Source organism: Mizuhopecten yessoensis, unplaced genomic scaffold (genome assembly GCF_002113885.1).
Source record: "Mizuhopecten yessoensis strain PY_sf001 unplaced genomic scaffold, ASM211388v2 scaffold715745, whole genome shotgun sequence".
NCBI classification, from domain to species: domain Eukaryota; kingdom Metazoa; phylum Mollusca; class Bivalvia; order Pectinida; family Pectinidae; genus Mizuhopecten; species Mizuhopecten yessoensis.
In genome coordinates, this window is record NW_018479770.1 from 23,852 (window position 1) to 37,343 (window position 13,492).

Sequence of the window (13,492 nt, forward strand, 5' to 3'; positions counted from 1 at the left end):
GCTGCAATAACAATGCCACGATACAATTTTTGCGTGTATTGACTTAACCGCGATAATTTGCAATAATGTAACGAAATGAATTCGTTACAGTATTGCAATTGACGGCGTTTAAGAAAAATAATTAAACATTAACTATGAAAGAAATCAACACAAGTCATTCTAGAGTTTTAAAACAATAAAATACAAAAAAAAGGCAATAAAATAGTCCATTTTGTCTTACCGCAGCGTTTTGTAATTTTGTAACGAAAATATACGAATTCGTTACAATATTGCAATACCTTAGGGTAAGCTGAAATAAATGTTTTTCTTCACGAATCTACTAAACTGATGCAATAATTCATTTAATATAGCTGCAGTAACAATGCCCCGATACCAAATTTGCGCGTATTGACATAACCGCAATAATATGCAATAATGTAACGAATTCATATTGCAATTGACGGCGTTTGAGTAAAATAAGTAATAATTATTTATGCAAGAAATAAATACCACTCATTCTAGAGTTTTAAAACTGTGAAGTTCAATAACATCGCAATAAAATAATTCATTTTGACTTACCGCAGCGTTTTGCTATTTTGTAACGAATCCTTCCAAAGTCTCGCGGGATCAGGGTTAGAAATTAGTTACATAACTGCAATGTCTTAGGGTTTAATACTTTTTTGGCTTTTTAAGGAAACAATTCTTTGAATACGGTGCATGAGGTAATATATCAATGTCTGAATATGATTATAACTCTAACCCCATACGACAAGCTGTCATATAATCATTTGGTTATGAATTGCAATTATGTAACTTAACTATCTCACAGTTAAGAATCACTATTTAAAAATCAAATAATAATGCGATAAATTTGTCATTTGTTTGGAATGTATTTGACAACAATTCCGTACCATGAAATGAATTTCGAAAACATTTATCATGGAAAATATAAAATACAGACTTCGAAAGTTGTGCTATAATGTAACGAACATGGGTAAAATTTGTTTTTTAAACTCACTAAAACTGAGAAAAACAACTCCGTTTCTTTGTCAACTATCTTAGAATTATACCAACTACCCCTTCAATGTCGAAAAATTGAAAAGTGAAGAAAAAAATTGTCACATTTTTTGCATATTGTCAAGGCTGTAATTTTTTTGTTTTCAATGGAATATTGTGCCAAAATTAACCATTTGTGCCACAGTAGCATCGAAATAAATACCCAGTTTTTTAATGCATATCTCTACTACAATTATGATTTTTTTCCGTTCAAAAAATGGTAAAATTTCATGAAAAACAATCTGTTTCTAGCGTTATTTCTCAGACATGCTGAAACAAAGGCAACTGATATTGCATGTGCTAGTTTAGTAATGTATTATCTATCATTACCAACAAAAACAATTCAGTTATTTCAATTATTAGATCTCGTGCTGGACTTCTTTTGAGGTGGGGGGGGTGGGGGGGGGTCGATTTCGTTACAATGTAGCGTTACTTCAAACTCTAACCCTGACACGAAAACAAGGAGAAATGTTTACCGAAAACTAACGTTGGATAGCAGGCATGTTGTTCATTTGAAACATGCCAAACCGCTGTGAAAATATTGAGATTAAATACTCAACCCTAGCTTGTCAAAGTCAGTATATTTTGCAACTTTGTAACGAAAATGGACCAAAAAATCCAAAAGCCGTAACTCGATTATTTTGAAGAATAGGCCGTTCTAAAAGCTCTAGTTTGTAAAATTCGGCTCGTTTGATATCCAAGCAAGTTTGGAGGCGATCTAAGTAGTTTTAAGTAAATTATGAATGAAACACTGAATGTCGTGACTTTGGTACCTGGCCATGGGCAGCCGGGGTTATTCCGCCAACTCAATTTTTTGGGGCATTTTCGGGACATATCTAGAAGTTTCAGGGGGTTAGAGGAGATCGCCTGGGGGTTAGAAAAAGCTCTCCTGGTCCTCTACAAAACAGGCAAAATTTCAGCTAACCCCTTTTTTGGTACCCATAGGGTTAGAATTGAAAGAATGTAACGAAAACGTTTACATAAACCTAACCGCGGACACTTTCCAACAAAAAACTGCATTCCACACAGTTTTGTAGAAGAATAATTTATCTTTTTTAACAAGTTTAAAGCAAAACAATATCTAACCCCCATCATTATCATCAAACCCTTACCCCAATTGCAATTTTGTAACATAATTTCTAACCACGGTGCTAATTAGGGTTAGGGTTAGGGGTTAAGATTAGGGTTGGGGTTAGGGTTAGGGTAAAGAGTGATATACGAAGATGATCAAATGATCATTAGTCATTCAGACTTCTGATTGGTTGAAACTTTGTCTGGCTATAACTTCTTTTCTAGTCGGCGGAATTGGTTGAAACTTGCTGGAAATAATTTTTGTTTCGAATGTCTTTTAGTGTTCATTATTACGTATATATTGCATCACAATATGGTCGTTATAAAGCGTTCCGATTGGTCGAAATAAATAATGTTCGATTTCGATGAAATTTGGTAAATATATGTATAATAAAGCAGCAAACACAACTGTGGCTTCAGTTTTATTATTTCACCCCCACTAGGTAAAGGGTTATATAGAAATGAGTTTGTTTGTGCGACCGTGCATCGGTAAAAACTTTCTGTACAAGATATTTAGTGAACTGCCTGACAGGTTTGATTCATATTCGCAACAAGGCATCACCCCACCAAAGCCTACGGCTAACCATATTTTGGTTGTTATTCGTCAAGGTTAAAGGTCAAATTTCACCCTTGACCACTTAGGAAGTAAAAAGCTGTGTACAAGAGATGTCATAAACCTCCTCAAAGTTTTAGTCTGTTGTCACACCATAGCATCACACTGTCAAGTTATACGTTCGATTAGTTCGACGTCCTAAAGGCCCTTACAAGTTATTTATACAAAAAAATGCAAGGCATACAACACAGTCTACAAGTTAATAGGCAAGTAATTGTAGCATGAGTAAAACTAGCTCCCGAACTTTAAGCGTATACAATTGACATCATTTATCTGAATGTTGTACAGCAGCACTGTGTCTGTAGTATCTGAACCTAAAAGCATTAAAACCTCTGTCTGGAAGGTTTCGATCTCTACACAAAGTGCAATACTGCAAGTACAACTGTTTGACATTGCGGGTGCATTTGTCCAGATCCTGCATGACCGCTAATTCCTGCGGTGTCCATCTGCTCTTGGACTTTGTTGATATGTGTGCAATAGGATTCACTGTTTCTTGCGTCTCTTCTTCTTCTTCAGTTTGTTCTGGAAGTTCTTCGTCTTCCGGCGTAACTAGTTTGTTTGTTTGTTTGATTTTGTTTAACGTCCTATTAACAGCTAAGGTCATTTAAGGACGGCCTCCCCTGGGTGCAAGATGCATGCGTGTAGTGTATGTGTGTGTATTTTGGGAGGCTGCGATATGTTCGTGTTTGTCTCCTTGTGATAGCGTGAAACTGATGCCGACTTTATAGTGCTACCTCACTAAAACATTCTGCCGAAGACACCCAGCAGGACGCCCCACCCGGTCACATTATACTGACAACGGGCGAACCAGTCGTCCCACTCCTTATTTGCTGAGCGTTAAGCAGGAGTATAAACTACCATTTTTAAAGACTCCGGCGTAACTATACTCCGGCGTAACTATGTCATCAACAGACGGACCATTGCTACGTTTATGCGGACCGAGTCTGTGATGCTGCTGCGCCAGAGATATTAGTTTAAATGGAATGTCTTGATGAAGGCGATACACTCTGACGTTATTGACTCCTGGAAGAAGGAATTTTCCAAGGATACTCAGAGATTGCAATCGCATCTGTATAACGGGCATCATGCGTACAAGGCGAGACAACTGTCGATAGTCGACATAATACGGTGAACTCTTATACGTTCCTGCATGGTTAGGATGAGGTTGTTGCAGAAGTGCGATACATGTCACGAAAAGAAGAACAAGTTTCTTCCCGTCCTCGTCAATTTGTTGAGTGCCTAGTCTGGAATACACTGGTAAGATCCAAGGAAACTCATTGGCTACATGACGCAGTGTCGATAAATGACATAGTCCTTTCTCTTCAAGAAGGTGTTTGATCTCACATGTTAGTGGAAACGACAAATTCGCATCAGAGCCAAGATTATCTGTTGAGATAACTCTGCACACGGAATGCTTGTTCCAGAAAAACTTTGGATTCCGCGATGAGTCATAAAGACGCATATTAGGAAAATACTGCAAACCCGATTCCTTAATTCCTGACCGGATGATGTCTTTCACCGGCAAATGATCCTCTATCAGTATCTTCAGTGCTCTCGCAAAAACAAATGGATATTGCGAACGTTGAGCAACTGACAATTGGTCCGCTATTGCAGGCGGTGTAATCGTCATGTCTACGGTGTAAGGAAATGGCTGGCTACTTCGCAAGGTGGACAAAAGTGCAGAATTGGAAATATCGGATTTAGCAGCGACATCAGACAGAAGGCTGAGAATGGCATTTTTACCAATTACTGGGAAAGATGATTCGATGCAGTCCTTAAATCCAAACAAACGCTTCAATCTTTGCTTTTGGATGACATTTCGAGACCAAAAATCCACTGGGGGCATTGATTGCGCATCAGCTGCACATGTAGTCGGCAGATCCAAAGACAGAAATCCTCTGCGTGATGTTGTAGTGTCACCTGATCCAGGCCCCAAATGTTTGGCGTAAGCAAGAGATCTTAGGGAATAGGGACTGCCGGAGTATAGACACTGAAAACAAAAGATTTTAATGTATTAACAAAATAAAAATTCAAAGAGTGCATGATTCTAAGTGATAATTTAATTATTGATTAGATTTGTTTATTCTTTTGTTAAATATAGTTGCATATATCGAATATTTAACGCGAAATGAACAATATGAGGAAGGAATTTCCTTCTTTGCTGTACAGAAATTTTCTCATGTACTTGGTTTGTGTTCATCGTTTGAAGAATGAAACAACAATATTAATAAAATTGAAATGGTGTCTCTGCGTTGACCTCTCATTACATACCTCGAGTGCAATTTCTGCTTGATATGTTGTCCATGTCGGCAGAAATGATCCAGAATGTCGGCACCTTTCAAAACCATCCTGCAATGTTGCTATAAGGTGATTTGCCACTCTTTGTATCTGGTTAATAAGCTGCAATTATGAGTCATGAAAAGGAACGAATACGTCATATTTGCACAAACAATCCAATATATTTTCTGTAACAAAAGCGTCTCGTGGATCCGTTGGCGGAAGCTCTGTAGAAGAATGGATATTGACTATCTCCAACCGACAATGCATAAGTTTCGACAGGAGTGCAGTGTTGTTTTCCATAGTGGAAATTTATTCCACAGCATTTTGACACAGTTTTCTAGAAGCAGCATGGTGAAGCAAGCCTGAACAGGCAATAGTACCCGAGACAGGGTGATATGTTCCTTTATATCTAAGGTGAGGTGCATCTGTGTACATTTGTAAAAAGTTCAATGTATTTGGACTTGTGGAAACAGCACGCACATCATTACTAATGTTCAATTGCCGTCCATCGAGATTGGACTGGAAATTTGCACATTCTGCAAATGTCATGGCTCTGGTATAATTACCTCTGCGTCCACATATCTTTGATAATCCCGATCTTGACCAAAACAGATGACAAAATGGGAAAGAGATGTTCACCGCAGTGTGAAGAGATACAGATATTATATCATCGGTATTGTAGAAATGAGAAATATTGAATGTTTGGTATCTTTGTCCGAATTGATAATCAAATACAATTAGCTCCAACCCTGCATTCAGGTGAAGGCCAGCACAACATTCCTGAAGTACACTTAAAAAAAATGTGTTGGTCACTTTTGACAATCCTTAAAGTTCTAGTCTCTGAATTTAGTATGTTCTTGGCAAAGGTTGGTCTTGACATATCACTTGTTGCTCTTAGCTCAATCAGCTGATTAATGAATCTTGCTCGTACCTGCTCTAGATTGTTTTAAGAAACATCTGCCATTGCATTACTCGAGATAGTTGTAGCTGCTATGATAGAAATCACAGCTATCATAGTTGAGAAACCAGCGTCAGCGCACAGTTTTAACCCAACGCTAGACTTCAACAGCTGACGAGCTGACGAGTGGTATTGGGGTAAATTTAGATGCTTCTTGAGCAGACTGGAGACAGGTGTTAGGCTCATCTTTTTATTCGGAAGAAAATTAAGGTAGGGCCTATGGGTATATATTGCATTAAATCGTCTCATTTGAATAACTACCCCATCTACATCATACTCAAAAACTAAGTCTGATAAACTTTCTGCTGCATTCACAGAATTTGACCTTATTGGGATATACTCATCCGTGTGTAGGAAGGATTCAATGTCGTCCGAAAAGCGCTGATTAAATGAATAGGTATTTATGAGCACAGTATCACTCATCCATTCCTCCTCGTCCTCCATTCAACGTCAGTGTATCTTGTAGGATAACTCCACAGTGCTGAAATAACGATACTAAATATAAAGAAGTGTTAGGCAACAGAAGTAAACCTAAAAAGTATTTGGTTAGCGTTAAGGTTAGAATTCCAAATAGTTTTGGTTTTGGCTATGGTTTGGAATCAAGGTTTGGCTTATGATGATTTTGAGGTTAAAGTAAACAAGATTGGTATTGGAGTTTGATTGGAGGTAAAAACAACGTGGCTGGTTTGGGGTTGATTGGTATTCGGATTTGGGTTTGATACTTGTTTTGGGTTCGTTATTGGGGTCAGGGGTGAGATTTGGGTTAAAGGATCAATATTAGGGTTTTGGGTCGACATTGGATTTGGTGTTGGTATATGGGTTTAGGTTGAGGTTAGTATTGAGGGGTTAGGGTTGTGATTTGGATAAGGGTCGGTATTGGTTCTTTTATTGATATTGGTATTGGGTATGGTGTTAAGGGGTCAGTATTAGGGTTGGTGTTTGTATATGGATTTAGGTTGGGATCGGTATTGGGGCTGGAGTTGGGATTGGTTTTGTGAATAGGGTTGGGGTTGAGATTGGTATTAAGAATGGGGTTGGTATTGGGGCTTGGGTTGGGATTGGTATTGTGAATGGGGTTGGTATTGTGGCTGGGGTTGGGATTGGTATTGTGAATGGGGTTGGTATTGGGGCTGGGGTTGGGATTGGTATTGGGATTGGTATTGGTATTATGAATGGGGTTGGGATTGGTATTGGGGTTGGGATTGGTATTGTGAATGGGGTTGGTATTGGGACTGGGGTTGGGATTGGCATTGGGATTGGTATTGGTATTATGAATGGGGTTGGAATCGGTATTGGGGTTGGGGTTGGTATTGTGAATGGGGTTGGATTTGGTATTGTGAATGGGGTTGGTATTGGGGCTGGGGTTGGAATTGGTATTGGGATTGGTATTGGTATTATGAATGGGGTTTGGATTGGTATTGGGGTTGGGGTTGGTACTGTGAATGGGGTTGGGTTTGGTATTGTGGATGGGGTTAGCAATGGGGCTGGGGTTGGGATTGAGATTGGGATTGGTATTGGTATTATGAATGGGGTTGGGATTGGTATTGGGGTTGGGGTTGGTGTTGTGAATGGGGTTGGGTTTGGTATTGCGGCTTGGGTTGGGGTTGATATTGGTATTGGTGTTGGTGTTGGTATTTGGGTTGGGGTGGGTATTTGATTTAGGTTGAGGTTGGTACTGAGAGGTTCGATGTGTGATTGGTATTGGGGTTTAGGTTTGGATTTGTATTGTGGTTGTGGTTGGGTTTGATATTTGTGTTCGTGTTGGTATGAGTAATGGTGTTGGTATTGGGGTTGAGGTTGGTATTAAATTTATGTTGAGGTTGGTACTGAGGTGTTTGGGTTGGTATTGGGATTGGGGTTGAGATTGGGGTTGAGGTTAAGGTCGTTGATATGCATGATGGGAAATATAAGGGATGAAACGAAGAAACTGTATGCTTTACAAATATCTCTTTATTATGGTACCATGTAATTAATCATCATGTGGACAAATACAACATGAAATTAAAGCAGCATGTAACATTAAATTACCTCAGTTTCAATTGCCTTGTTTCATAGCATTTCACCTCTCTCTTTAAAGCACATGTCACATTTCAACGACGCCATCTTGATTTCCCATAAACCTTTGCGATTGATAGATGTGTATATCCCATAATGCTTAGCAATGGATACCAATACTAAACCCAATCCTAAACCCAACTGTAATCATGTTGACGGTTAGAAAATGAAAAAGGTTTAAGAAAGGACAAAGAATATGTCAGATTTAATATTGCCCCTAGTAACGAAGTTAGGGGGTATACTAGAGTTAGCGTTAGGGTCCGTCCATCGTCCGTCCGTTCGTCCGTCCGTCTGTATACAAAATTAGTCCGGCGATGTGCATTATCTGTGTTTTCAGTGGATTTTCTTATAATTTCGTTTGAAATGTCAGTACCATATGAAGTTGTGCTATCTGAAAGTAATTTTGAAATTCGATCCCCTTTTCTAGAGAGTTTTGTCCTTTTAGGTGAAAAATGAACGCAATTTTATTCGGCTATTCATTCGCTCATTTTTTAATTGATTTTTCCACCCAAAACCTAACCGTTACCATAACCCTAGTGACTGTCAGCTCCGAACCACATGTATTGATGGTCAAATGATTGAACTATATGAAACAAAGAAATCAAACTATCCTTACCCTAACCCTTAATCAATTTAAATCGATACTTCAATATTTACTGAATTGAAAATATATGTTATATCTATTTCTAGGCGAACCAGCTATCACAACTGGAAGTCAAGGCTTAACAGATCTTGATAAGAAGGTAGTGTTTTGATATTTGTGAAACGCGCTCTGGTATATTTACACAATGTAAAATATGTAAAAATTAAGTTGTATTCTGAAACTGTTTTAGCTGACAAGCTGACAAACTGCCGTGCATTTATTATAAAATCTTTACCATCATAACCTTTTAAAGTTTTCCTATATATGAAATGCTACAGGCTTTTACCCAGGAAAGATGATTGTTTGTTTATCATGTTTGAAGGTTTTGTTATCATATGCTAGTCATTATTCCTCTCGACGGTTGAAATAGGATTCTTCTACAATATTCTTTGGTTTCTTACCTTTCGAAAAGACCAGTTTGTTTTATTCTCCGCGAATTACTTTATATTTTTGTCCTGAAATGAATGTTGCAAATATAATTTTCTGTAATGAGACTTACCTTTTATATGCAGCGATAGTGGGTATTTACATTTTACTGCAGTGATAGGAGGTGTGCACACAGCGCTGACGTTCATTGTTGCAGAGGACGTCGAGATGTGAGCATCGCAGGAATAACAGATTTTGTCAATTTCTGAAAGGCATTTAATGTTATGTTCTTATGAATCCTGTACTAATTGAATGATTATGTTATTAATTCTTTCCTTTCTTTAGGATGTCTGAAGAATTGGAATTCCAACTTACGGCCCGTGTGGATGGTATAAGATCTTTTGTGATCGATGTGGTGAAAGAGTTCGACGGGCGATTGCAAGAATTAGAAAATGAGATATCTGACCCAACAAAAGGGCTGAGATCGTTGCAAAGGGAAATGGGCTCTTTGAACGAATCGATTACTAAACTTGAGACAGGGATGGATAGGTAAGTGTCGTAAGTGTTCTTATTAATACATTCTGCATTAATTTGATGTTGTTTAAGTTAATCAGTTGATAATGATTGTACTTGTGCTGTTTCAGATCCTTTGGAAAAAGAAAAGCAGAAGAGGTGGAAGACTCGTAAGTTTTTTTCTTCTTTAAATTAAAATGGTTATGAATCTATTTAACTTTCGAAGTTGATTGCAGTATTTTTAACATAATCATTTTTTAAAAACGCATTATTCTTCTCTTGTAGAGAGGATGAATCCAGTGCTGGCGCTATGGGGTATGCTTTATTGTTTCCCTTTAAGTTGATTACTTAAATTCGGTCTGATCAGTTTTACTGAAATGATATGAAAGCATTGAATGCATGTGTTTGGTATCTGCTTATTGGAACATCATAGTTATTGAAAGCAATCATCACTATCATGTAGGTCAAGCAAAATTAGCTTCTTTTTTTTTGTAGCATATTTTATCAATTCTGAGAAGTTGGACGGAGAACTCTTATTGATTTCTTTCCTTATTTTTTTACATTGAACAGCACTGCATGCAACGTGATGTTCAATGGAAAAATGTTTATAAGGATTTAAGTGATATCATTCAGATATGTTGATGTACTTTTCAGAATGAGTCAATTGACATCAACTCCAAGAAAGAAGTCGGGAGTATCTTTTAAATTGATGAATATTTTCCGGATAATTAAAAAAAGGTTAAAAGGTTAATAACATATTTCTGTGATTGTCTGAATTGTTTGGTAACTCTGTATGGTACGATATCGTTGTAGGACGTTTGATTAAGATAAATTTAATTGAATGCATAAAAGGAATGGAAGTAACTTTAATTAATTCATTGTTATCTTTTATCAATCAAGGCAAGCTGTGACTTTCTTTAAGACGACGTAAGTATAATCTATGTGCCATAAGTAATGATTGTCGCCAGTATGTTTAAGTGTGTGATTGTGTTTTTATAATAATTGACTTTTTAATTATTGTTTTTCGACTTTTCAACCAAAAATACAAAACTGTCTTCACTGTTCCGATTCTAATCTAACTAATTGCAGCAATGTGTTAATCGACTATTTGATGTTTCAATTAAATAACTCAGATAATTTCTAATAGTTTATTTGACTTCGTTTAAGAATTGTCCCTGAAACATTTGACGATGTTGAAGATGAAATATTCAGGGACTCATTGCTGAAACACCATAGTCCGAAAGAAGTTACAAAGAACCTGACGATCGTGCAGGCTGCATTCGTCAACAAATACATAAACGAGTAAGTTTTACTCTGTGTTTGACTTTAAAGTCTTATATTTATGTTTAATGAATGAACTGTTCACTTACTTTTTCCATTCTTCAATTAAAATTTATTTGAAAATTTTACTATGACGAGTTGAATTGAAGCATAATTTTTTATCTTCCTCGTGATGATTTCTAGATATATCTGAAACGAATATCTTTAGTGTAGAAACATGTGCATAATTAATACTGCTCAATGCAATTTTGTTTTATTGGTTATTTTACTAATTTCAGGAATGTTGAACAAGGCTCCAAACTGTACAAATCTGGGGCTATAGAGCAACTGATTTTTGAAGGTGTCAAGGAATGTGGCCAAAAGGAATCAAATTGCCAGCCTCCAAATTTGACTTAGCCACTTTTTTGAGGGACAAAATCAAGGGGAAGTTGTCAAGGCGTCTGGCAGAAATAGAAAAGGATGCAATGAAAGCTTTGATCAATTTCTAGTTAATTGAAATCGTAGAATGACAACGACACTTGGATAATAATTAATGACAACGACACTTTAACGATAATTAATGTTTGTATAATTTTTTTATTAAGATAAAGGTTAAGTAAATCTGTATGTGATTGATAGCTCTAAAGCTTAAGTAAAGCTGTATGTGATTGATAGTTCTAAGGCTTAAGTAAAGCTGTATGTGATTGATAGCTCTAATCTTCTTTTGTGTTTGACAAATGCTGATAAAAAAGACTCTTGTATGAATATTCTTTCTTTTTTTTCATTTATTTTGTATTGTATATTGTATAATTAAAGTGATTGACATTCATTACAGCGGGTTATCGTTATTTTCATTCACCTCTAAAGCTAAAATTCACAGTAACAGACACCAGTTTCGATCCGAATAGCTAGAATTGCAATTGCAAACCCAAACCCTTTCCCAACACCAACTTAAATAGTTTGTAGCGTCACAATACACCTAAAACCAAATTTCATTAAATTAAGACCATGTTTAAAATTTGACCAACCATAGCCCAGGATTTTTTTTAAGTGATAGTAAACCAGGAAGAAAGACAGAGCAAAAAGCCCAGAGAATTTAATGGTATTGTCGGTAATTTTGAGTAACATTTTATTGTTGAGGTATAGATGCATAATTTTGGGGTTTGATTATGGGTTTGCAATGAAATTTTTTTTTTAGCCGAAAACTTTATTGGAATTAGGATTAGGGTATGTTTCCTGATTGATATGGCGACAGTTTATGAATGTTGTGGGATGATTATTTTAAAATGTGGGAAAAAAAAGTTTTTAACGAAATGACTTTTTGACGATTTTTAACATCACTTCAGGTATTACGATGATTTATGGGCTGACATAAAATTGGTATTAGATAAGGGCGTTATATTGGGGTTGAAATGTGACAAAAACTACATTTGTATGATGTTTATTTTTAGAGATATGATAGCCCAAAAAAGTGGTATTGACTCAACATTTTGGGGTTGATTTTGGGTTTGCCATGGGTTTGCCATGAAAATGGTTTTTTTGACGAAAACTAAATTGGGGTTAGGGTTAGGGTATGCTTCCTGATTGATATGGCACCAGTTTTAATGTTGTGTGATGATTATTTTTATATTTGGGGAAAAAAAAGTTTTTCACGAAATGACTTTTTGACGATTTTTAACAGGATTTCAGGTATTACGATGATTTATGGGCTGACATAAAAAATGGTTTTAGATAAGGGCGTTATATTGTGGTTGAAATGTGACAAAAACTATATTTATATGATGCTTATTTTTGAGATATGATAGCCCTTAGTTTACTCCCAACCGTCTTCCTTTTTCTGGGTGGCATGGTTTTGGGATTGCTTTATGTGGGGTTTCTTTTATATGGATTAGGGTTGGGAAATATCAACTGCACTGTTCTAGAGAAGAGTAGAGAAAGAGTGAAATGGAAGCACCATGTGACGATGTCAAGTAAATAAATCTGCATGTCAGGGTTGTTCGCTGGTCTAAAGCCAGCTACGGGAATCTAAAGCGTTTTGTCCAAATTATTTCTTGTTTGAAAATTTTAGAATTTTACTTTTGTTTCCTTTTATTTTAAAAAAACCCTGGTACATAACACAATGATAAGCTACCTTTGTCATGCTTATGATGTCAGCGTCCACTTTAAAATTTGCATTTTACCTTTGACGAGATTGTAAATATCTCCCGACAATTCGCCATTTTCTATAATTTATTCAAATCGAAATATATATATTTTTTAAAGGTTCGATTAGACGCGCGACAAAAAAAAACAATACAATAATATTAAATTAGAAAATGATCAGGGCCGTGGCCTTAACGGCTTCTTGTTTACGATTATGGAGTTGTTAGAAAACGTCAGCGGTAGCCGCCCTATGCGTCATGTGCGAGGTAAGTTCCTCGCGACATGATGGATCCGCCTGCCTGCACTCTGTTACTACCAGTTTCCTGATTTTCGTTGCACTTATGTTTGTGCAGTCTCCCAATGCCTCGACCCATGTTCTGTTAATGCATGTCGCTGTGCGACTTGAAGGTAGGCCGGATATTTCAGTGTCTGGGCGTGGCCAAGCCACACATATACAGGCCTCTGGGAGCAGATGGCTTGAGCTGCAACTTGAAATGGTTGCCCTCATTTTAACATCGTTGTTCAACTGTTAAAAGAGGTATTCCGTTATGTGTAG

At 36.8% G+C, this 13,492-nt stretch overlaps 1 protein-coding gene across 1 annotated transcript; it reads right to left on the reverse strand.

The window, feature by feature from the left end:
- Positions 1–6,789: 6,789 nt before the first annotated feature.
- Positions 6,790–7,853, reverse strand: LOC110441228 (circumsporozoite protein-like). The gene is made up of 2 exons (XM_021484335.1): positions 7,785–7,853; positions 6,790–7,632 (listed from the first exon to the last, which is right to left on the reverse strand). The coding sequence occupies exons 1-2, from the start codon at positions 7,851–7,853 to the stop codon at positions 6,790–6,792; spliced, it is 912 nt and encodes a 303-aa protein (XP_021340010.1).
- Positions 7,854–13,492: the final 5,639 nt, after the last annotated feature.